This window comes from Rattus norvegicus, chromosome 5 (genome assembly GCF_036323735.1).
Source record: "Rattus norvegicus strain BN/NHsdMcwi chromosome 5, GRCr8, whole genome shotgun sequence".
Taxonomy (NCBI): Eukaryota; Metazoa; Chordata; class Mammalia; order Rodentia; family Muridae; genus Rattus; species Rattus norvegicus.
The window spans coordinates 20,157,296-20,184,304 of record NC_086023.1 but is presented as its reverse complement, the minus strand read 5'-3'; the positions used below and the strand labels follow the sequence as shown (position 1 = coordinate 20,184,304).

The window sequence follows — 27,009 nt, the reverse complement described above, 5'->3', positions numbered from 1 at the left end:
CCAGAGATACAGGGGTAGTTCAATATATGAAACTCCATCAAAGTCACCCACCATATTAACAAACTGAAAGAAAATAAAGTCACATGATCATTTCATTAGATGCCGAAAAAGCTTAGGGATACAAAGCACATAGAAAAACATAATCAAAGCAATATGCAGCAAGCCAATAGCCAACATGAAGCTAAATGGAGAGAACCTTAAGGCAATTCCACTAAAATCAGGGGAAAGAAAAGGCTGCCCACTCTCTTCCTATCTACTCAATATAGTACTTGAAGTTCTAGCCAAAGCAACTAGACAAGTAAAGAAGATCAAGGGAATACTAATAGGAAAGAAAGAAATCAAAGTATCGCTATTTGTGATAATATTATAGTATACATAAGTAACCCCAAAAGTTCTACCAGAGAACTCCTACAGTTGATAAAAAAACCTTCACGAAAATGGCTGGATGACAAATTAACTAAAGGAAATCAACAGCCTTCCTTTATACAAATGATAAACAAGCTGAGAAAGAAATTAGGGAAATAACACCCTTTACAATAGCCATGAATTATATATAATATCTTGGTGTAACTCTAATCAAGCAAGTGAAAGATCTGTATGATATGAACCTTAAGTCCCTGAAGAAAGAAATTAAGATATCAGAAGATGGAAAGATTTCCCATGCTTATGGATAGGTAGGATTAGCATAGGGAAAATTACTATCTTACCAAAAGCAATCTACAGCTTCAGTAAAATCTGTGTCAAAATTCCAGCACATTTTTTATAAAAGACCAATTCTCAAATTCATATGGAAAGATAAAAATCCCTAGATAGCCAAAACAATCCTGAACAATAAAAGAACTTCAGGAGGAAGCACCATCCCTGATCTTAGGCTGTACTATCCATGAGTAATAGTGATAAAAACTGCATGGTATTGGTACAGAAACAGACATATTGACTGATGGAATTGAATAGAAGACCCAGAAATAATCCCACACACCTACAGACACTTAAATTTTGATAAAGAAGGCAAACCATACACTGGAAAAAGGAAGCATCTTCAAAACGGTGCTGGTCTGGTAGATGTCTGCACATAGAAGAATGCAATTATATCCATATTTATCACCCAGCACAAAATTCATGTCCAAGTGGATCGAGGGCCTCAACCTAAAACTGGATACACTAAATCTCATAGAAGAGAAAGTGGGAAATACCCTTGAACACATGTGCATTAGAGACAATGTCTTAAACATAACACCAATCACTCAGGCTCTAAGATCAACAATTGATAACAGGGATCTCATGTAACTGAAAATCTTCAGTAAGGCAAAGGACACTGTTAATCGGACGAAAAGGCAGCCTACCAGTTGGGAAAGGATATTCAACTACCCTACATCTGACAGAGAGCTAATATTCAAATTTACAAAAAACTCAAGAACTTAGACATCAAGAACCCAAATAACTCAATTAAAAAATGGGGTACAGAGCTAAACAGAGAATTCTCAACAGAAGAATCCCAAATGATCAAGAAGTACTGAAAGAAATATTCAAAATCTTTAGTCATCAGGTAAATGTGAATCAAATAACTTTGAGGTTCTATCATATACTCATCAGAATACCTAAGGTCAAAAACTCAAGAGCTAGCATATGCTGGCAAGGACATGGAGCAAGGGGAACACTCCTCCATTTCTGAGATGAGTGCAAGCTTGTACAACCATGTTGGAAAACAATTTGGCAGTTTCTCAGTAAACTATGAGTAGTTCTACCCTAAGACCCAGCTATACCACTTCTGGGCATACTAAAAAGATGTTTTGCCATCCCACAAAGACACTTGCTCAACTATGTTCCTAGCAGCTTTATTCTCAACATCCAGAAACTGGAAACAACCTAGATGTCCCTCAACTAAAGAATGGATAAAGAAAATGTGCTATATCTGTACAATAGAATACTATTCATCTATTCAAAACAAAGACATCATTAATTTTGTAGTCAAATGGATGGATCTTGAGAATATCCTGAGTGAGGTAACTCAGTCCCAGAAGAATAAGCATGGTATTTTCTTACTTATAAATGGTTATTAGCCATAAAATACAAGATACTCATGCTAAACTCCACAGACCTGAAGAAACTAAACAAGACATAAGGCACAAGTGAGGATGCCTGAACCTCACTTAGAAGGGGGAATAAAATAGTCATAGGACGCAGGTGGAGGGAGGAAACTGGGTGAGAGGAGAATGGGAAGGGAAATGGGGGTGGTTCAGGAGAGAGACAGAAAAATGACCAGATGGCCATGAGAAAGAATGGAAATCTGTAGCTGTTGGGTTAGGAAATCTGAAGGGTATGTCATAGAGGCTTCCAGGAATCAATGAGGATGACATTCACTGAGACTCTCTCAGTGGGAATATAGAAGCTGAAGGGGCCTCTTTATGTAGCTAGGCAGGAATCTCAGTGAAGCAATAGGGACATCAACCCACCTAAAATCATTTCTACCCAAAATTAACCTTTTCAACATGAAATGCAGGCACTAGGGATGGTGCATAGACTGAGGGATTGGCCAACCAATAGCTAGCCTAAATAGAGACACATTCCAATGGTAAGCACCAATACCTGATAGTATCAATGATACTCTTCTATTTTTTCATACATGGCTGTCCTCTTGAGAGGCTTCACGCAACATCTAACTCAGACAGATGCAGGAACCCACAGCCAAGCATTGGGTAGAACTTGGAGTCTCTTATGAATGGGTTGGAGGAACATCTAGGGTCCCCAAAGCAGATAGGAACTCCAAAAGAAGAGTCAATGAACCTATACCCTATTGGGCTCTCTGAGACTGAACTGCCAACCAAAAACCATACATGAGCTTAGCTTATGCCCTGTGCACATATGTAGTAGATATGCAGCTTAGTATTCATGATGGTCTTGAACATCTGGAGAAGGGGCTATCCCTATTGCTGCTGTCTGTCTGTTGAATAAGTTCTTGTAGCTGGGCTTCCTTTTCTGGCCTCAGTGGAGAAGGTTGAGCCTAGTTCTGAATAGACTTGGTGTGCTGGTGTTGGGGGATATGCAGGAAGGAGCTCCACTCTCTCAGAGAAGAAGAGGAGGAAGGGATGGGGTGGCAGACTGTGGGATGGGGGATGGAAGGCAGTGGTCAGGAAGTAAAGTGAATAAAGAAGAACAGAATAAAATAAATCTTTAAAAAGAAAATAAATATCAACAAGGAAATTTTGAGGCATTTATAGATTTTTTTCAGTTTCCAATACCTACAAAATTGCACCCATTGTAGATAAGTATTGGCAAGATTATTTTTTTAATGTAAGGCCTCAGCTATTGCTGCAGCCCTTTGGAGCATTCTCATAGACTTCCTTGCTGTGTACACTAAGAACCCATCCAGACTCTAGAGATCCCCTTGTTCTCTTTCCTTCCTGAGCTTCCTCTGACAAAACCTTAGACACACACCTGCTTCAAGACTCCTCATGAAAACTTGCCACAGTATCACTCAGTTAAATATGTTTTCTAAGCAAGCCTCCATTAATATTAAACCTTCTTAATAAAGGGCAATATAAAGTTTATACGATACTAATAGGTTTGTTTCTTTGCTTTTTCCAGAGAGGATTCCTCTGTGTAACTCTGGCTTTCTCTGTAAACCATGCAGTTCTCACAGATTTTCCTGCCTCTGAGTCCTGAGGGCCGGGATCAAAGGTATGTGCCACCACTGCTCGTCCTGGTTAATAGATTACTATCTGAAATATTTTGACAGTGGCAAATTTAGTTTTAAAATCTCTGGTAAACAAATGACCTTAGGGCCAACACAGAGCCTTTATTATGTTTACTCTGTACCTTGCCCCACGCAAAATAAGAATAAAAAGTTAAATAGTATTACACAGTGGAATTCACCGTGGACACATTTCCTGTGGAGCATAATTATGTTCAGGCATCACACTGAGAAAGTATCCTCTGGGCCTGAACATTAGTGGAAAATAACTTCTCGGAGTGTCTACTTAATTTTTTTAATCTTAATATTCTTCTTTGCTAGGGTTTCTTAAAAATATAGCTGATTCCAAGACTTGACAAAAGAAAACATTTAATAAGCCTGAAACATCTTTTTACCTGAGAAAGTAAAGAGGCCCTCTTAAACTGAATAGCAACATGTCAAAAGGATATAGAAGCTTAAAAGGTCAAGAATGATTTTGGCATCAAAATAAGTCAGAACAGAGTAAGTCTATTTAAATAAGAATTTGTTGGTGTAGACACCTGTTGATATGCCAGAGATTGCTTCAAGAGCCCCATGAACATGAATATTAGAGAATATTTAATCCATATAATAAGATATTTTTAAAATCCTTGCTATACTCTCATAAATAACGTAAATAATTTATCAATTATTTGTAATAACCAACACAACATAGCCAGTTGTTAGATAGTTTAGGAAATAATTATCAAAGAAGCTTGGAATTTTCACTAAAAACACTTTTATTTTAACAATTTTTTCACATATAGTTGGCTAAGTATGCAGAGACAGAGTCCACAGATATGAAAATCTGGCTACATAAACAAACACAATGTTTAATCAAGGGAAAAAGAAAGTTCTGCTTCATAGAAGAATGACAGGAAATACAGAAGTAAAAACATAGTCAAAAAATTACCGTTTGGCACCCCTCACATGATGACTGGTTCAAGCTAGAAGCACAGTTGGTAAAGGGGACTATAATGATGAGTAAGATATAATAATAAAACACACCTCTGCTCCCAGACCCCGTGAAAGAGAGACCCAACCGCCTGGTCAGGTGGGCACTCCTGAGGCTGCAGAGCAGAAGAGACCACCAACATTGCCCACCCCTGCCAACATCCCTGGCCCAAGAGGAATCTGTATAAGGCCTCTGGGCTCCCGTGGGGGAGGGCCCAGGAGCGGCAGGACCCCTGCCTGAGACACCGCCGGAACCTGAAGGAAACAGACCGGATAAACAGTTCTCTGCACCCAAATCCCATGGGAGGGAGAGCTAAACCTTCAGAGAGGCAGACAAGCCTGGGAAACCAGAAGAGACTGCTCTCTGCACACACATCTCGGACGCCAGAGGAAAACACCAAAGGCCATCTGGAACCCTGGTGCACTGAAGCTCCCAGAAGGGGTGGCGCAGGTCTTCCTGGTTGCTAGCGCCACAGAGAGCCAGAGGGCAGCACCCCGCGAGCGAACTTGAGCCTCAGGACCACAGGTAAGACGAACTTTTCTGCTGCAAGTGACCTGCCTGGTGAACTCAAGACACAGGCCCACAGGAACAGCTGAAGACCTGTAGAGAGGAAAAACTACACGCCTGAAAGCAGAACACTCTGTCCCTATAACTGACTGAAAGAGAGGAAAACAGATCTACAGCACTCCTGACACACAGGCTTATAGGACAGTCTAGCCACTGTCAGAAATAGCAGAACAAAGTAACACTAGAGATAATCTGATGGCGAGAAGCAAGCACAGGAACCCAAGCAACAGAAACCAAAACTACATGGCATCATCGGAGCCCAATTCTCCCACCAAAACAAACATGGAATATCCAAACACACCAGAAATGCAAGATCTAGTTTCAAAATCTTATTTGATCATGATGCTGGAGGACTTCAAGAAAGACGTGAAGAACTCCCTTAGGGAAACACAGGAAAACATTAATAAACAAGTAGAAGCCTACAGAGAGGAATCGCAAAAATCCCTGAAAGAATCGCAAAAATCCCTGAAAGAATTCCAGGAAAACACAATCAAACAGTTGAAGGAAGTAAAAATGGAAATAGAAGCAATCAAGAAAGAACACATGGAAACAACCCTGGATATAGAAAACCAAAAGAAGAGACAAGGAGCTGTAGATACAAGCTTCACCAACAGAATACAAGAGATGGAAGAGAGAATCTCAGGAGAAGAAGATTCCATAGAAATCATTGACTCAACTGTCAAAGATAATGTAAAGCAGAAAAAGCTACTGGTCCAAAACATACAGGAAATCCAGGACTCAGTGAGAAGATCAAACCTAAGGATAATAGGTATAGAAGAGAGTGAAGACTCCCAGCTCAAAGGACCAGTAAATATCTTCAACAAAATCATAGAAGAAAACTGCCCTAACCTAAAAAAAGAGATACCCATAGGCATACAAGAAGCCTACAGAACTCCAAATAGATTGGACCAGAAAAGAAACAACTCCCGTCACATAATAGTCAAAACACCAAATGCACTAAATAAAGAAAGAATATTAAAAGCAGTAAGGGAAAAAGGTCAAGTAACATATAAATGCAGACCTATCAGAATCACACCAGATTTCTCACCAAAAACTATGAAGGCCAGAAGATCCTGGAATGATGTCATACAGACCCTAAGAGAACACAAATGCCAGCCCAGGTTACTGTATCCTGCAAAACTCTCAATTAACATAGATGGAGAAACCAAGATATTCCATGACAAAACCAAATTTACACAATATCTTTCTACAAATCCAGCACTACAAAGGATAATAAATGGTAAAGCCCAACATAAGGAGGCAAGCTATACCCTAGAAGAAGCAAGAAACTAATCGTCTTGGCAAAAAAACAAAGAGAATGAAAGCACACAAACATAACCTCACATCCAAATATGAATATAACGGGAAGCAATAATCACTATTCCTTAATATCTCTCAACATCAATTGCCTCAACTCCCCAATAAAAAGAAATAGATTAATAAACTGGATACGCAACGAGGACCCTGCATTCTGCTGCCTACAGGAAACACACCTCAGAGACAAAGACAGACACTACCTCAGAGTGAAAGGCTGGAAAACAACTTTCCAAGCAAATGGTCAGAAGAAGCAAGCTGGAGTAGCCATTCTAATATCAAATAAAATCAATTTTCAACTAAAAGTCATCAAAAAAGATAAGGAAGGACACTTCATATTCATCAAAGGAAAAATCCACCAAGATGAACTCTCAATCCTAAATATCTATGCCCCAAATACAAGGGCACTTACATAAGTAAAAGAAACCTTACTAAAGCTCAAAACACACATTGCACCTCACACAATAATAGTGGGAGATTTCAACACCCCACTCTCATCAATGGACAGATCATGGAAACAGAAAATAAACAGAGATGTAGACAGACTAAGAGAAGTCATGAGCCAAATGGACTTAACGGATATTTATAGAACATTCTATCCTAAAGCAAAAGGATATACCTTCTTCTCAGCTCCTCAAGGTACTTTCTCCAAAATTGACCATATAATTGGTCAAAAAACGGGCCTCAACAGGTACAGAAAGATAAAAATAATCCCATGCATGCTATCGGACTACCACGGCCTAAAACTGGTCTTCAATAACAATAAGGGAAGAATGCCCACATATGTGGAAATTGAACAATGCTCTACTCAATGACAATCTGGTCAAGGAAGAAAGAAAGAAAGAAATTAAAAACTTTTTAGAATTTAATGAAAATGAAGGTACAACATACCCAAACTTATGGGACACAATGAAAGCTGTGCTAAGAGGAAAACTCATAGCGCTGAGTGCCTGCAGAAAGAAACAGGAAAGAGCATATGTCAGCAGCTTGACAGCACACCTAAAAGCTCTAGAACAAAAAGAAGCAAATACACCCAGGAGGAGTAGAAGGCAGGAAATAATCAAACTCAGAGCTGAAATCAACCAAGTAGAAACAAAAAAGACCATAGAAAGAATCAACAGAACCAAAAGTTGGTTCTTTGAGAAAATCAACAAGATAGATTAACCCTTAGCCAGACTAATGAGAGGACACAGAGAGTGCATCCAAATTAACAAAATCAGAAATGAAAAGGGAGACATAACAACAGATTCAGAGGAAATTCAAAAAATCATCAGATCTTACTATAAAATCCTATATTCAACAAAATTTCAAAATTCCTTGAAAATCTTCAGGAAACGAAAAATTTCCTAGACAGATACCAGGTATCGTAGTTAAATCAGGAACAGATAAACCAGTTAAACAACCCCATAACTCCTAAGGAAATAGAAGCAGTCATTAAAGGTCTCCCAACCAAAAAGAGCCCAGGTCCAGACGGGTTTAGTGCAGAATTCTATCAAACCTTCAAAGAAGACCTCATACCAACATTATCCAAACTATTCCACAAAATTGAAACAGATGGAGCACTACCGAATTCCTTCTATGAAGCCACAATTACTCATATACCTAAACCACACAAAGACACAACAAAGAAAGAGAACTTCAGACCAATTTCCCTTATGAATATCTATGCAAAAATACACAATAAAATTCTGGCAAACCGAATTCAACAGCACATCAAAACAATCATCCACCATGATCAAGTAGGCTTCATCCCAGGCATGCAGGGATGGTTTAATATACGGAAAACCATCAACGTGATCCATTATATAAACAAACTGAAAGAACAGAACCACATGATCATTTCATTAGATGCTGAGAAAGCATTTGACAAAATTCAACACCCCTTCATGATAAAAGTCCTGGAAAGAATAGGAATTCAAGGCCCATACCTAAACATAGTAAAAGCCATATACAGCAAACCAGTTGCTAACATTAAACTAAATGGAGAGAAACTTGAAGCAATCCCACTAAAATTAGGGACTAGACAAGGTTGCCCACTCTCTCCCTACTTATTCAATATAGTTCTTGAAGTTCTAGCCAGAGCAATCAGACAACAAAAGGAGATCAAGGGGATACATATCAGAAAAGAAGAAGTCAAAATATCACTATTTGCAGATGATATGATAGTATATTTAAGTGATCCCAAAAGTTCCACCAGAGAACTACTAAAGCTGATAAACAACTTCAGCAAAGTGGCTGGGTATAAAATTAACTCAAATAAATCAGTTGCCTTCCTCTATACAAAAGAGAAACAAGCCGAGAAAGAAATTAGGGAAACGACACCCTTCATAATAGACTCAAATAATATAAAGTACCTCGGTGTGACTTTAACCAAGCAAGTAAAAGATCTGTACAATAAGAACTTCAAGACACTGAGGAAAGAAAATGAAGAAGACCTCAGAAGATGGAAAGATCTCCCATGCTCATGGATTGGCAGGATTAATATAGTAAAAATGGCCATTTTACCAAAAGCAATCTACAGATTCAATGCAATCCCCATCAAAATACCAATCCAATTCTTCAAAGAGTTAGACAGAACAATTTGCAAATTCATCTGGAATAACAAAAAACCCAGGATAGCTAAAGCTATCCTCAACAATAAAAGGACTTCAGGGGGAATCACTATCCCTGAACTCAAGCAGTATTACAGAGCAATAGTGATAAAAACTGCATGGTATTGGTACAGAGACAGACAGATAGACCAATGGAACAGAATTGAAGACCCAGAAATGAACCCACACACCTATGGTCACTTGATTTTTGACAAAGGAGCCAAAACCATCCAATGGAAAAAAGATAGCATTTTCAGCAAATGGTGCTGGTTCAACTGGAGGTCAACATGTAGAAGAATGCAGATAGATCCATGCTTCTCACCCTGTACAAAGCTTAAGTCCAAGTGGATCAAGGACCTCCACATCATACCAGACACACTCAAACTAATAGAAGAAAAACTAGGGAAGCATCTGGAACACATGGGCACTGGAAAAAATTTCCTGAACAAAACACCAATGGCTTGTGCTCTAAGATCAAGTATCGACAAATGGGATCTCATAAAACTGCAAAGCTTCTGTAAGGCAAAGGACACTGTGGTTAGGACAAAATGGCAACCAACAGATTGGGAAAAGATCTTTACCAATCCTACAACAGATAGAGGCCTTATATCCAAAATATACAAAGAACTCAAGAAGTTAGACCGCAGGGAGACAAATAACCCTATTAAAAAATGGGGTTCAGAGGTAAACAAAGAATTCACAGCTGAGGAATGCCGAATGGCTGAGAAACACCTAAAGAAATGTTCAACATCTTTAGTCATAAGGGAAATGCAAATCAAAACAACCCTGAGATTCCACCTCACACCAGTGAGAATGGCTAAGATCAAAAACTCAGGTGACAGCAGATGCTGGCGAGGATGTGGAGAAAGAGGAACACTCCTCCATTGTTGGTGGGATTGCAGACTGGTAAAACCATTCTGGAAATCAGTCTGGAGGTTCCTCAGAAAATTGGACATTGAACTGCCTGAGGATCCAGCTATACCTCTCTTGGGCATATACCCAAATGATGCCTCAACATATAAAAGAGACACGTGCTCCACTATGTTCATCGCAGCCTTATTTATAATAGCCAGAAAATGGAAAGAACCCAGATGCCCTTCAACAGAGGAATGGATACAGACAATGAGGTACATCTACACAATGGAATATTACTCAGCTATCAAAACAACGACTTTATGAAATTCGTAGGCAAATGTTTGGAACTGGAAAATATCATCCTGAGTGAGCTAACCATACACAGAAAGACATACATGGTATGCACTCATTGATAAGTGGCTATTAGCCCAAATGCTTGAATTACCCTAGATCCCTAGAACAAACGAAACTCAAGACGGATGATCAAAATGTGAATGCTTCACTCCTTCTTTAAATGAGGAAAAAGAATACCCTTGGCAGGGAAGGGAGAGGCAAAGATTAAAACAGAGACTGAAGGAACACCCATTCAGAGCCTGCCCCACATGTGGCCCATACATATACAGCCACCCAATTAGACAAGATGGATGAAGCAAAGAAGTGCAGACCGACAGGAGCCGGATGTAGATCGCTCCTGAGAGACACAGCCAGAATACAGCAAATACAGAGGCGAATGCCAGCAGCAAACCACTGAACTGAGAATAGGTCCCCCGTTGAAGGAATCAGAGAAAGAACTTGAAGAGCTTGAAGGTGCTCGAGACCCCAAAAGTACAACAATGTCAAGCAACCAGAGCTTCCAGGGACTAAGCCACTACCTAAAGACTATACATGGACTGACCCTGGACTCTGACCCCATAGGTAGCAATGAATATCCTAGTAAGAGCACCAGTGGAAGGGGAAGCCCTGGGTCCTGCTAAGACTGAACCCCCAGTGAACTAGTCTATGGGGGGGAGGGCGGCAATGGGGGGAGGGTTGGGAGGGGAACACCCATAAGGAAGGGGAGGGGGGAGGGGGATGTTTGCCCGGAAACCGGGAAAGGGAATAACACTCGAAATGTATATAAGTAATACTCAAGTTAATAAAAAATAAAAAATTAAAAAAAAAGTGCTCGCTTCGGCAGCACATATACTAAAATTGGATCGATACAGAGAAGATTAGCATGGCCCCTGTGCAAGGATGACACGCAAATTCGTGAAGCGTTCCATATTTTTGGAAAAATCCACCAAGATGAACTCTCAATCCTCATCTTCGGTTGGTTTATATACAAGTGTGCAATTTCTAGGCTTGAAAGTAAAATGATGCTATCTGGTGCTGGATAGAGGAGCCTTATTTTTTATTATGGCAGCTTGCTATTTTTGTAACATGGTGATTTGGTTGAACACAATAAAGTACAGTAGTAACTGATCTCCCCTTCTTCTTGGATGAGTGAGGAGATGATTAAATGTTGATGTCAGCATCCTTGAGCATATTCAGATGAGCTTCTGCTTCTGTTGAAAAGAATGCTGTGTTTGATTGTGGTCCGAAGCTTTGAAGCACTACTTGGCATCTCCTTCCTTGGAGGTCTCACTGTTTAAACATAACAGATTTGATAGCTTGTTGGTAAGGTGAGGTCCAGCTTGTCTCCACTAGGTCATCTTCATGTGAATCCGGTGGTTATATGGTTTTGTTCTAGGGATATTTCATTTTTTTAATAACGGTTTTAGCTGACATTCATGGAGAGAATGAATCCTTAGAACTGTGCCACTAGTGAAAGGAAATCCTGTCTAGAGTATGTTTCTTTACAAAGCTGTGTCACACCATCCTTTGGGCCCTCTGCTGGAAAAGTAGAATCAAGTCTCAAATAATGCCTTTTAAATTGTATCCTCTAGTATTATAGATGTAGGACAGTACTGTATCACACCTCTGTGGATGTAAAATAACTTGTACCTGCTTTATGATACATAGTAGTGACCGTGCTTTATCAGAGCTGTTTTTAATGATGTTGCTCAGAATGTTTTCTTTCCAGATGATGATTGAGAAGCTAATTAAAAAAAAATGGTGCCAGGTACCACAAGAGTAACAGAACTGTGCTGTTTTCTCGGGTTTTGTTTTTTTACTTTTTTTTTTTTTAATGGAGTGTGCTGGATGTCTCTACAGTTTTGTTCAGATGACTGCAGAACCTGGAAAAGCTGTTGCTGCTGTTGATGCATAACACACTGCTATTATTGGTCTTTTTATATAAATATAAATATATATATACAGATAAAAAAAAAGAAAGCAGGTTTCTATGTCAGCGGATCTACATGATCCATACAGGTCTACAGGGACTCCCACTTAGGTTATGCAAGTCATTGGTGAAGCTGGGCCATGGTGAGCTCTGTGGACTGGAGTCTATAGCATGGAGACCCCTTCCGCTTTACAAGTGCCTGCAATGTAAAGATAGTGCGTATCTGAAAGTGAGGAGAGAATAGAAGAGACATATGGCTTAGGAAGCATCATACGTGTGAGACACTGTGCAAACATTTCATTTATTTGTCATCTAAGCACAGCTCTTCAGTAAGCTCCACCCAGAAATGTATCATTATATTCATATAGTCCACAAAAAATTATCAGCTGAGAAACATTCTTTCTCTTTGCTTCTGATGCCAAGCTGAATTGCTATATTATTTCCTACTACAGAACATGAATTTTTATCTTTATACAAAAACCATGCTTGACACACCGGCGGATCCCGGACCGCAGCAGCTCTCTGCTCCCAAACCCCGTGGGAGAAAGACCTCGCCGCCTGATCAAGTGGGCACTCCTGAGGCTGCAGAGCGGAGGAGACAACCAACACTGCCCACCCCTGCCCACATCCCTGGCCCAAGAGGCAACTGTATAAGGCCTCTGGGTTCCCGTGGGGGAGGGCCCGGGAGCGGCAGGAACCCTGCGCCTGAGACACTGCCGGAACCTGAAGGAAACAGACCGGATGGACAGTTCTCTGCACCCAAATCCCGTGGGAGGGAGAGCTGAACCTTCAGAGAGGCGGACACGCCTGGGAAACCAGAAGAGACTGCACTCTGTGCACATCCAGGCGCCAGAGGAAAACACCAAACGCCATCTGGAACCCTGGTGCACGGAGGCTCCTGGAAAGAGCAGCGCAGATCTTCCCGGTTGCTGCCACAGCGGAGAGGACTTAGGCAGTACCCCACGAGCAAACTTGAGCCTTGGAACTGCAGGTAGGACCAACTTTTCCCCTGCAAGAAACCTGCCTGGTGAACTCAGGACACACAGAGGCAAAATTCCTCTAAGGTCGGGCACTTCCTGTGTTTACCGGAAGTCCCACACCAGCGGATCCCGGACCGCAGCAGCTCTCTGCTCCCAAACCCCGTGGGAGAGAGACCTCACCGCCTGATCAGGTGGGCACTCCTGAGGCTGCAGAGCGGAGGAGACCACCAACACTGCCCACCCCTGCCCACATCCCTGGCCCAAGAGGCAACTGTATAAGGCATCTGGGTTCCCATAGGGGAGGGCCCGGGAGCGGCAGGACCCCTGCGTCTGAGACACTGCCGGAACCTGAAGGAAACAGACCGGATAAACAGTTCTCTGCAACCAAATCCCGTGGGAGGGAGAGCTGAACCTTCAGACAGGCGGACACGCCTGGGAAACCAGAAGAGACTGCACTCTGTGCACATCCAGGCGCCAGAGGAAAACACCAAACGTCATCTGAAACCCTGGTGCACGGAGGCTCCCGGAAGGAGTGACACAGATTTTCCCGGTTGCTGCCACAGCGGAGAGGACTTAGGCAGTACCCCACGAGCAAACTTGAGCCTTGAAACCACAGGTAGGACCAACTTTTCCCCTGCAAGAAACCTGCCTGGTGAACTCAAGACACAGGCCCACAGGAACAGCTGAAGACCTGTAGAGAGGAAAAACTACACGCCCGAAAGCAGAACACTCTGTCCCCATAACTGGCTGAAAGAAAACAGGAAAACAGGTCTACAGCACTCCTGACACACAGGTTATAGGACAGTCTAGCCACTGTCAGAAATAGCAGAACAAAGTAACACTAGAGATAATCTGATGGCGAGAGGCAAGCGCAGGAACCCAAGCAACAGAAACCAAGACTACATGGCATCATCGGAGCCCAATTCTCCCACCAAAGCAAACACGGAATATCCAAACACACCAGAAAAGCAAGACTTAGTTTCAAAATCATATTTGATCATGATGCTGGAGGACTTCAAGAAAGACATAAAGAACTCCCTTAGAGAACAAGTAGACGCCTACAGAGAGGAATCGCAAAAATCCCTGAAAGAATTCCAGGAAAACACAATAAAACAGTTGAAGGAATTAAAAATGGAAATAGAAGCAATCAAGAAAGAACACATGGAAACAACCCTGGATATAGAAAACCAAAAGAAGAGACAAGGAGCTGTAGATACAAGCCTCACCAACAGAATTCAAGAGATGGAAGAGAGAATCTCAGGAGCAGAAGATTCCATAGAAATCATTGACACAACTGTCAAAGATAATGTAAAGCGGAAAAAGCTACTGGTCCAAAACATACAGGAAATCCAGGACTCAATGAGAAGATCAAACCTAAGGATAATAGGTATAGAAGAGAGTGAAGACTCCCAGCTCAAAGGACCAGTAAATATCTTCAACAAAATCATAGAAGAAAACTTCCCTAACCTAAAAAAAGAGATACCCATAGGCATACAAGAAGCCTACAGAACTCCAAATAGATTGGACCAGAAAAGAAACACCTCCCATCACATAATTGTCAAAACAGCAAATGCACAAAATAAAGAAAGAATATTAAAAGCAGTAAGGGAAAAAGGTCAAGTAACATATAAAGGCAGACCTATCAGAATCACACCAGACTTCTCGCCAGAAATTATGAAGGCCAGAAGATCCTGGACTGATGTCATACAGACCCTAAGAGAACACAAATGCCAGCCCAGGTTACTGTATCCAGCAAAACTCTCAATTAACATAGATGGAGAAACCAAGATATTCCATGACAAAACCAAATTTACACAATATCTTTCTACAAATCCAGCACTACAAAGGATAATAAATGGTAAAGCCCAACATAAGGAGGCAAGCTATACCCTAGAAGAAGCAAGAAACTAATCGTCGTGGCAACAAAACAAAGAGAAAGAAAGCACACAAACATAACCTCACATCCAAATATGAATATAACGGGAAGCAATAATCACTATTCCTTAATATCTCTCAACATCAATGGGCTCAACTCCCCAATAAAAAGAAATAGATTAACAAACTGGATACGCAACGAGGACCCTGCATTCTGCTGCCTACAGGAAACACACCTCAGAGACAAAGACAGACACTATCTCAGAGTGAAAGGCTGGAAAACAACTTTCCAAGCAAATGGTCAGATGAAGCAAGCTGGAGTAGCCATTCTAATATCAAATAAAATCAATTTTCAACTAAAAGTCATCAAAAAAGATAAGGAAGGACACTTCATATTCATCAAAGGAAAAATCCACCAAGAGGAACTCTCAATCCTAAATATCTATGCCCCAAATACAAGGGCACCTACATATGTAAAACAAACCTTACTAAAGCTCAAAACACACATTGGACCTCACACAATAATAGTGGGAGATTTCAACACCCCACTCTCTTCAATGGACAGATCATGGAAACAGAAATTAAACAGAGATGTAGACAGACTAAGAGAAGTCATGAGCCAAATGGACTTAACGGATATTTATAGAACATTCTATCCTAAAGAAAAAGGATATACCTTCTTCTCAGCTTCTCATGGTACTTTCTCCAAAATTGACCATATAATTGGTCAAAAAACGGGCCTCAACAGGTACAGAAAGATAGAAATAATCCCATGCGTGCTATCGGACTACCACGGCCTAAAACTGGTCTTCAATAACAATCAAGGAAGAATGTCCACATATACTTGGAAATTGAACAATGCTCTACTCAATGATAACCTGGTCAAGGAAGAAATAAAGAAAGAAATTAAAAACTTTTTAGAATTTAATGAAAATGAAGGTAAAACATACCCAAACTTATGGGACACAATGAAAGCTGTGCTAAGAGGAAAACTCATAGCGCTGAGTACCTACAGAAAGAAACAGGAAAGAGCATATGTCAGCAGCTTGACAGCACACGTAAAAGCTCTATAACAAAAAGAAGCAAATACACCCAGGAGGAGTAGAAGGCAGGAAATAATCAAACTCAGAGCTGAAATCAACCAAGTAGAAACAAAAAGGACCATAGAAAGAATCAACAGAACCAAAAGTTGGTTCTTTGAGAAAATCAACAAGATAGATAAACCCTTAGCCAGACTAACGAGAGGACACAGAGAGTGCGTCCAAATTAACAAAATCAGAAATGAAAAGGGAGACATAACTACAGATTCAGAGGAAATTCAAAAAATCATCAGATCTTACTATAAAAACCTATATTCAACAAAACTTGAAAATCTTCAGGAAATGGACAATTTCCTAGACAGATACCAGGTATCGAAGTTAAATCAGGAACAGATAAACCAGTTAAACAACCCCATAACTCCTAAGGAAATAGAAGCAGTCATTAAAGGTCTCCCAACCAAAAAGAGCCCAGGTCCAGACGGGTTTAGTGCAGAATTCTATCAAACCTTCATAGAAGACCTTATACCAATATTATCCAAACTATTCCACAAAATTGAAACAGATGGAGCCCTACCGAATTCCTTCTATGAAGCCACAATTACTCTTATACCTAAACCACACAAAGACCCAACAAAGAAAGAGAACTTCAGACCAATTTCCCTTATGAATATCGACGCAAAAATACTCAATAAAATTCTGGCAAACCGAATTCAAGAGCACATCAAAACAATCATCCACCATGATCAAGTAGGCTTCATCCCAGGCATGCAGGGATGGTTTAATATAAGGAAAACCATCAACGTGATCCATCATATAAACAAACTGAAAGAACAGAACCACATGATCATTTCATTAGATGCTGAGAAAGCATTTGACAAAATTCAACACCCCTTCATGATAAAAGTCCTGGAAAGAATAGGTATTCAAGGCCCATACCTAAACATAGTAAAAGCCATATACAGCAAACCAGTTGCTAACATTAAACTAAATGGAGAGAAACTTGAAGCAATCCCACTAAAATCAGGGACTAGACAAGGCTGCCCACTCTCTCCCTACTTATTCAATATAGTTCTTGAAGTTCTAGACAGAGCAATCAGACAACAAAAGGAGATCAAGTGGATACAGATCGGAAAAGAAGAGGTCAAAATATTACTATTTGCAGACGACATGATAGTATATTTAAGTGATCCCAAAAGTTCCACCAGAGAACTACTAAAGCTGATAAACAACTTCAGCAAAGTGGCTGGGTATAAAATTAACTCAAATAAATCAGTTGCCTTCCTCTATACAAAAGAGAAACAAGCCGAGAAAGAAATTAGGGAAACGACACCCTTCATAATAGACCCAAATAATATAAAGTACCTCGGTGTGACTTTAACCAAGCAAGTAAAAGATCTGTACAATAAGAACTTCAAGACACTGAGGAAAGAAATTGAAGAAGACCTCAGAAGATGGAAAGATCTCCCATGCTCATGGATTGGCAGGATTAATATAGTAAAAATGGCCATTTTACCAAAAGCAATCTACAGATTCAATGCAATCCCCATCAAAATACCAATCCAATTCTTCAAAGAGTTAGACAGAACAATTTGCAAATTCATCTGGAATAACAAAAAACCCAGGATAGCTAAAGCTATCCTCAACAATAAGAGGACTTCAGGGGGAATCACTAACCCTGAACTCAAGCAGTATTACAGAGCAATAGTGATAAAAACTGCATGGTATTGGTACAGAGACAGACAGATAGACCAATGGAATAGAATTGAAGACCCAGAAATGAACCCACACACCTATGTTCACTTGATTTTTGACAAAGGAGCCAAAACCATCCAATGGAAAAAAGATAGCATTTTCAGCAAATGGTGCTGGTTCAACTGGAGGGCAACATGTAGAAGAATGCAGATCGATCCATGCTTATCACCCTGTACAAAGCTTAAGTCCAAGTGGATCAAGGACCTCCACATCAAACCAGACACACTCAAACTAATAGAAGAAAAACTAGGGAAGCATCTGGAACACATGGGCACTGGAAAAAATTTCCTGAACAAAACACCAATGGCTTATGCTCTAAGATCAAGAATCGACAAATGGGATCTCATAAAACTGCAAAGCTTCTGTAAGGCAAAGGACACTGTGGTTAGGACAAAACGACAACCAACAGATTGGGAAAAGATCTTTACCAATCCTATAACAGATAGAGGCCTTATATCCAAAATATACAAAGAACTCAAGAAGTTAGACCGCAGGGAAACAAATAACCCTATTAAAAAATGGGGTTCAGAGGTAAACAAAGAATTCACAGCTGAGGAATGCCGAATGGCTGAGAAACACCTAAAGAAATGTTCAACATCTTTAGTCATAAGGGAAATGCAAATCAAAACAACCCTGAGATTTCACCTCACACCAGTGAGAATGGCTAAGATCAAAAACTCAGGTGACAGCAGATGCTGGTGAGGATGTGGAGAAAGAGGAACACTCCTCCATTGTTGGTGGGATTGCAGACTGGTAAAACCATTCTGGAAATCAGTCTGGAGGTTCCTCAGAAAATTGGACATTGAACTGCCTGAGGATCCAGCCATACCTCTCTTGGGCATATACCCAAAAGATGCCTCAACATATAAAAGAGACACGTGCTCCACTATGTTCATCGCAGCCTTATTTATAATAGCCAGAAACTGGAAAGAACCCAGATGCCCTTCAACAGAGGAATGGATACAGACAATGTGGTACATCTACACAATGGAATATTACTCAGCTATCAAAAACAACAAGTTTATGAAATTCGTAGGCAAATGGTTGGAACTGGAAAATATCATCCTGAGTGAGCTAACCCACTCACAGAAAGACATACATGGTATGCACTCATTGATAAGTGGCTATTAGCCCAAATGCTTGAATTACCCTAGATCCCTAGAACAAAGGAAACTCAAGACGGATGATCAAAATGTGAATGCTTCACTCCTTCTTTAAATGAGGAAAAAGAATACCCTTGGCAGGGAAGGGAGAGGCAAAGATTAAAACAGAGACTGAAGGAACACCCATTCAGAGCCTGCCCCACAGGTGGCCCATACATATACAGCCACCCAATTAGACAAGATGGATGAAGCAAAGAAGTGCAGACCGACAGGAGCCGGATGTAGATCGCTCCTGAGAGACACAGCCAGAATACAGCAAATACAGAGGCGAATGCCAGCAGCAAACCACTGAACTGAGAATAGGTCCCCCGTTGAAGGAATCAGAGAAAGAACTGGAAGAGCTTGAAGGTGCTCGAGACCCCAAAAGTACAACAATGTCAAGCAACCAGAGCTTCCAGGGACTAAGCCACTACCTAAAGACTATACATGGACTGACCCTGGACTCTGTCCCCATAGGTAGCAATGAATATCCTAGTAAGAGCACCAGTGGAAGGGGAAGCCCTGGGTCCTGCTAAGACTGAACCCCCAGTGAACTAGACTATGCGGGGAGGGTGGCAATGGGGGGAGGTTTGGGAGGGGAACACCCACAAGGAAGGGGAGGGGGGAGGGTGATGTCTGTCCGGAAACCGGGAAAGGGAATAACACTTGAAATGTATATAAGAAATACTCAAGATAATAAAAAAAATAAAATAAAAAATTTAAAGGCAAAAAAAAAAAACCATGCTAATGTTTCATTTTAAAACAATAACTATTTCATTTTTTTTACTCTACTGTATTTTATTTAAAAGTTGAGACAAATGTCAAGACTAATATCTTTCTGAGTCATATGGAAAAGATCAAGTGTGGTGGGCTCCTCCAGTATTCCCCATCTGGTGCTGGAGAAAACACCTCATCTTGTTCAGTTACCTCAGTTACGTGGCTGTTATGCTTTTAACTCTCTGAATGCATAATTAGTTATTTAACTGAAGCTTACCACAAAGGATTTTAATAAAATATGAGGGAAAATGTCAAGCCACTAAAGCATGTATAATTCATGCATAAAAAAATAAAATAAAATAAAAAATAATAAAACACACATTATACCTACATCCTAACAAAGAATAAAGAAGCAGATGGACAAAGGTTAATAAGTAGGGATTACCTTTATCACTGCAATTTTTATAAACTTGAAGCCACTTGTAAAGAGATTACAAATATCACTTCTTTCATATCACTTTGGTGTTTATAGATCTAGCTGATGAATTCATTTGATAAATCTGTTATTCATTGTTGTTTTACTGTACTATTCAGATGTCTTTATCACTGAGCAAGGGTAATGATAGCCCCTTTTCTTGGTTCCTGGAACTTAGTGCCTCCTCCTAAAACAGGTTCTGCTTGGGATGTTAATCTGAAAACCCAAATGAGTTTTGTACCTTCAGGGAAGTTCATTCCTGTCTCTCTGTTGAATTCTTTCAATGCTGATAATTTTCTACCATTCTCTAAGGTATCAACCACAATACAGGGCTATCCCAGTTGCTCAAAAGATTTCTGAGCTAACTAACCACAATGTACGTATTTGTTCTTATGCTACATTTTTGAATTGTTGTATGTATGCTAATCATGATTCGCAGACGCAGAAATATGCTTGGTGCTCAAGCCTAAGGACCCAAGTTCTATCCCTGGAACTGCATCAAACTAATGGGAAGGATCTAGTACAAAATTAACCTCTGACACCTACACACTGTGACATATACATCAGCAAAGACTCTCTCTCTCTCTCTCTCTCTCTCTCTCTCTCTCTTACAAAAACACACAGACATACAATAGTAACAAGCAAAACATATATAAATTTATCAAACATTTTGGCAAAATTAAGTTTCTTATTTATCTTCATTATACAACCAAAGATACAAGAACAAAGATCACAGACAAGATTGTGAAATACTTGAAATATTAAAATATTGTCAGATTGTACCAGTGGTATCCATATATAAAATCTCATATTTTTAATAATGTATCACACACTATAAACAAATCGAAGACCAATGTAGGTTTTTAAAGCAGAGACATTCATAATCCAACTACATCATTTTATTTCAGCATAATTTACTGCTTCCATTTAGAAATGTAAGGACCACTGAGGGTTTAATTATTATTTTTAAAAATAATGGCCCAATGCCAATGATTTAGGATCTCTAGAGAACTATGTACAAGATGACCATTTGTTAAACAATTGTAGCAAAATTATTTGACTTCATTTAGCATTAGTTTTCTCATCTATAAAATAGAAACATCAAGGGTAGGCAAATCAAGGGGTTATTGTTAAGTAACATACAATAGCATTGGTAAGGCAGCTGGCATATGGCAAGCATTTAGCATACATTATTGATGCAATTAACTACAACCATAAATAAATGGGTTACCAATGTATCTATAAGATGATTTGATTTCATAAAGAACATAAAAGAAAATCCACTATATAAACAAATTCAAAGAAAAAAATGGTCATCTCATTAGATGCTGAAAAAGCCTTTGACAAAATACAACACTTCTTTATGTTAAAGAGAGATCATGGACTGGAGAGATGGCTCAGCGGTTAAGAGCACTGACTGCTCTTCCAGAGGTCCTGAGTTCAAATCCCAGCAAACACATGGTGGCTCACAACCATCTATAATGGGATCTGATGCCCTCTTCTGGTGCATCTCAAAACAGCTACACTGTACTCATATAAATAAAAATTAATAAATTTTTTTAAAAAGAGATCATAAATTCAAGATCCATACCTAAGCATAATAAAAGCAATATACAGCAAACCAAAAACCAACATTAAACTAAATGGAGAGAAACTTGAAGAAATCCCACTAAAATCAGGGACTAGACAAGGCTGTACACTCTCCCCCTATCCAATATATTACTCAAAGTTCTAGCCAGAGCAATGAGACAACAAAAAGGAGATGAAAGGGATAAATATTGGAAAGGAGGAAGTCAAGATATCACTATTAGCAGATGATATAATACATAGTCACTTAGCATACATAAGCGACCCCAGAAATTCTACCAGAGAACTCCTAAACCTGGTAAACAACTTCAGCAAAGTGGCTGGATATAAAATTAACTTTAACAAACAGTAGCTTTCCTGCACTCAAAGGATAAATTGGCTGAGAAAAAAATTATGGAAAGAGCAGCCTTCAAAAATACTCACAAATAATATAAAATATCTTGGTGTGACTCTAACCAAGCAAGTGAAAGATCTGTATGACAAGAATTTCAAGTCTCTGAAGAAAGAAATTGAAGATCTCAGAAGATGGGAAGATCTCCCATGCTCATGGATTAGGAGGATTAATATTATAAAAATGGCCATCTTACCAATAGCAATCTACAGATTCAATGCAATCTCCATCAAAATTTCAACTCAATTCTTCAAACAGATATAAAGAACAATTTTTATATTTATCTGGAATAATAAAAACCAAGGATAGTGAAAACCATTCTCAACAATAAAAGAACTTTTGGAGAAAAATAATTATCCCTGACCTCAAGCTATACTACAGAGGAAGAGTGATAAAAACTGCATGGTATTAGTACAGGGACAGTCAGGTAGATCAATGGAATAGAATTGAAGACCCAGAAATAAACCCACACACCTATGGTCACTTGATCTTTGACATAGAAGCCAAAACCATCCGGTGGATAAGAGACAGCATTTTCAACAAATGATGCTGGTTCAACTAGTGGTCAGCATGTAGAAGATGCAGATCGATCTATTCTTATCTCCTTGTACAAAGCTCAAGTTCAAGTGAATCAACAACATCCACATAAAACCAGATAAGCTAAATCTAACAGAAGAGAGATTGGGAACGAGCCTCAAACACTTCAGAGCAGGGGAAATTTTCCTCAACAGAACACCAATTGCTCATGCTATAAGAGCAACAATTGACAAGTGGGATCTCATAAAATTGCAAAGCTTCTGTAAGGCAAAAGACACTGTCAATAGGACAAAAAGACAACCAACAGATTGGAGAAAGATCTTCACCAACCCTACATCGAATAGAGGGCTAATATCCAAAATATACAAAAAACTCATGAAGTTAGACTCCAGAAAATAATCCTATTTAAATATGGGGTGCACAGCTAAACAGAATTCTCAACTGAGGAATCTCAAATGGCTGAGAAGCACTTAAAGAAATGTTCAACATCTTTAGTCTTCAGGGAAATGCAAATCAAAACATCCCTGAGATTCCACTTCACACCAATCAGAAAGGCTAAAATCAAAGGCACAGGTGACAACAAATGCTGGTGAGGGTGTGGAGGAAAGGCAACACTCTGCCATTGCTGGTGGGACTGCAATCTGGTACAACCATTCTGGAAATCAACCTTGGGGTTCCTCGGAAAATTAGAAATAGTTTTACCTGAAGACCCAGCTAAAACACTCCTGGGCATTTATCCAAAAGATTCTTAACATATGACAAGGTCACGTGCTCCACTACATTTATAGCAGCCTTATTTATAACAGCCAGAAGCTGGAAACAACCCAGCTGTCACTGGAAAGAAGAGTGGATGCAGAAAATGTGGTGCATTTATACAGGGGACACTACTCAGCTATTAAAAACAATGACTTCATGAAATAAGCAGGAAAATAGATAGAACTAGAAAATATCATCCTGAGTGAGGTAACCCAGACACAAGAGAAAACACTTGGTATGTACTTACTGGTAAGGAGATATTAGCACAAAAGCTCAGACTACCCAAGATACAACCCACAAACCATATGGAACCTCAAAGTGTAAATGTTACAATCCTACATAGAAGGGGGAATAAAATAATCATAGAAGTTAGAGGAAGGGAAGTACCTGGGAGGGAGAGAGGAGAGTGAGGCAAAGAGAGGGCCAGGATCAGAGAGAAGAGAGAGGAGAGAAGTACAGAGGGTCAGGAAATTGAATAAAAATATATAGCTGTGGGGGATGCAGAACTGGGGATAGCCACAAGAACAGCCCAGATGCCAGGGAAGCAAGAGGCTTCCAGGACCCAATGGGGATGACTTTGACTATAATAGCCAACAAAGGAGAGATAAAACCAGTAGAGATCACCCCCAGCAGATAGGCATAGCCCCCAGTTGAGGGGTCACCCACCCATCCCAAAATTTTCAACCCACAAAAGTTCCTATCCAAAGGAAAAACAGGGATAAAAAAAATGGAACAGAGACTGAAGGAAAGCCATTTGGGACTGTCCCACCTAGGGAATCATCCCATCTGCAGACCAAACCCAGATACCATTGCTGATGCCAAGAAATGCTTACTAACAGAAGCCTAGTATAGCTGCCCCTGAGAGGTTCTGCCAGCACCTGATGCACATACTCACAGTCAGCCATTACACTGAGCCCAAGGACCCCAATGAAAGAGCTAGGGAATGGACTGAAGGAGCTGCTGGTGATTGCAACCCTATAGCAAGAACAATATGAACCCCCAAAGCTAACTGGAAACACCAGAACTTCCAGAGGCTAAACCACCAACCAAAGAGTATACATAGAGGGATCCATGACTCTAGATACATATGTAGCAGAGAATTGCTCTATCTGACATCAATAGGAAGGGAGGCCCTTGGTCCTATGGAGGTTTGATGCCCCAGTGTAGGGGGATGCTAGAGCACTGAGGCAGGAGTGGTTGAGTGGGTGGAGGAGCACCCATATAGGGGGAAAGGATAGGGGGGAAAAGGGAGATAGGATGGGGAGATTGTGGAGGAGTAACTGGAAAGGTGGAAATCATTTGAAATGTAAACGAATAAAATTATTAATTAAAAACATAAAAGATCCACATTTGAATATAAGTATTTATACTAATGTACTAACTCATATTATTATACCATGTATATTATATGATATATATTTTACTAATATACTTATCTTTTACACACATTTATATTTATATAAAGGTGGATTCTATATACCTGTACTTTTAAGAAAGAGAATGAAGATACAAGCATGCATGGAAGAGATTCACAAAAAAGGTTGTGAAGACCATGAACTAGTGAGGTGGTCATAGAGACCACAAAATAAAAATGTCGTTTGATTCTTACACTTTGCTATATTCCTCAGGTTTGACCCGTTAATAAGTTACCTTTACAAATTTTACTGTAAAGTACTATTGCTAAGATATAATTCACCATAGTGAAGTACTATTGGGGGTGTGTCCACAATTTGTTGTTTACATTACTTAGGACAATTTGAACAGGATTTTCAGTGCCCACTCTTTGTGTGACCTGCTTGTTCCTTTCATCAGCATTAAGTATGAAGCACAAAGGAAAGCCATTACCCTCTTTAAGCTCCATTCTGGTTGCCCACCAGTTCCGTCATGTCCTATTCTGATCTTGTATATCTCTCCAATGCCTCTTAGTACAACCTGGATGAAAAGCAAAGAGGGGAATTACTAAGACATTTTAAATTACACACATTACAATGTCTTTGCTCTTTTTCAGACTGAATGTACTTTGCTGATGGTTGCGATACTCTTAGAAAGCCTTGCAGAAGAAAGTCCTCTCAGATGCTTGTCCATGAAACTCACAAACACAAGACGAGAAAGAAATATCCGTTAACTTGACTAGACATATGCAAAAGGAAGTCAAAGGAAGGAATGGGATAAAGAACATGGTGTGCTTTCTAGCTACCACATATTTCTCGCTAAAACCAACACTTTTGCATGCCAGTGACAGAAAGAAGGGTTTTTAATTTTAAGAAGAAAAAAGGAATTTTCACCAAATAAAATCAAACATAAAATTTCCAAGTTTATAGAAAGGACCTGTGAGTCCAGAGCTTCCTTCTACTTTGAAAATCCTCTTCAACTGTTGGTATTCTGTCTAAGCTCCAGCCCCACAGCTACAGCCAGGTATGCTCTGCCCCACAGTTGCCTGGCAACAGCCAGCTGTGCCTGACTATATAAGGGGCTGCTTGGCCTTTCTTACTCTTCTCTGCTCTCTAGCCCTCTTCCCCTGTCCCTTCTCTCCCCATCCCCTCCTCTTCCCTCCACATGCTCATGGCTGGCCTTTCCTCTCTTCTACTCTTCTTCTCTCATTAAACCTTTCCACGTGAACCATGTTGGCTTGGTGTGTTCTGTCTGAGATTTAAACCCCAACATTGGTGACCTGTATGTGGTATTTGATCTCCCTGTGCCACACCCGCCACTCTGCCACATACCCTGCTGGCCTGCATCCCACTCTGGGCCCAGGGCACAGTAGCAGTCGCTCACCATGGGCCCTGTGCTCGAGAGGGGCTGTAGTGAGGAGGAATGGAGATGCGCGCTGCTACCACCCTGCACCATGCGATCGCCACTGTGTGTCCTGCCATTGAGTCTGCTGCCGCGTGCACAAGAATTGGATCACCATGTCTTCTAGGCCTCCACTGTACCATTGGACACCGCCACCTGCTGGTTGCTGTGAGACTCAGGACTTCCAACACATGAGTTGCTGCTGCCGCTGGTGCACATACAGACTTCTGTGTGAACTGCTGCCCTCTGTGGTTCACCACGTGGTGCCAGCTCTTGCCACTGGGATCACTTAGACCGGCCCTTACCAACCCTCTTCGATCTAACCCCACTCTGGGTTCCGTTTCATGTGGCATCGCACTGAAGCAACCTATGTCCTGAGTACTGGCTGGTCAGTTCATCAGGCTTCCCCATTGCTGTAATGCCCTGCACACAGCTGCCTGGCAAGGAGGGCACCTTCTTCAAGCACGTGCTGACGAGCGGTGACCTCCTCGACCTCTGTGCACTTTCTTTATCTCAGAGCTTGACTTTCTATGATGTACATATGGTCTCAAGGGAGAGTTCTTGAGCCTGGAGCTACCCCTGTGCTGCCCCTGGGGATGGATCCTTTCACTGACCCTCGTTCTAGGACCTTTTCCCTTGAGTGAGATTTTTTTTTCCTCCCTTTTTTTTAAAAGACAGTTTAAAAGTCCCAGGCCTAGGTGAACTGCTCT

At 40.4% G+C, this 27,009-nt stretch overlaps 1 protein-coding gene and 1 non-coding gene across 7 annotated transcripts in view; one reads left to right on the top strand and one right to left on the bottom strand.

Moving 5' to 3' along the window:
* Nucleotides 1-27,009, bottom strand: part of Rp1 (RP1, axonemal microtubule associated) — a 462,084-nt gene that overhangs the window by 196,507 nt on the left and 238,568 nt on the right. For all 6 annotated transcript variants that reach the window (XM_063288395.1, XM_063288397.1, XM_039110769.2 and 3 more), the window contains one exon: nucleotides 25,352-25,438. In XM_063288395.1, the coding sequence (XP_063144465.1) occupies nucleotides 25,352-25,438 (87 nt within the window). The remainder of the gene's footprint in view (nucleotides 1-25,351; nucleotides 25,439-27,009) is intronic.
* LOC120103384 (U6 spliceosomal RNA) lies at nucleotides 11,153-11,259 on the top strand. The gene has a single exon (XR_005505427.1). It is a non-coding gene; the product is annotated as a U6 spliceosomal RNA (small nuclear RNA).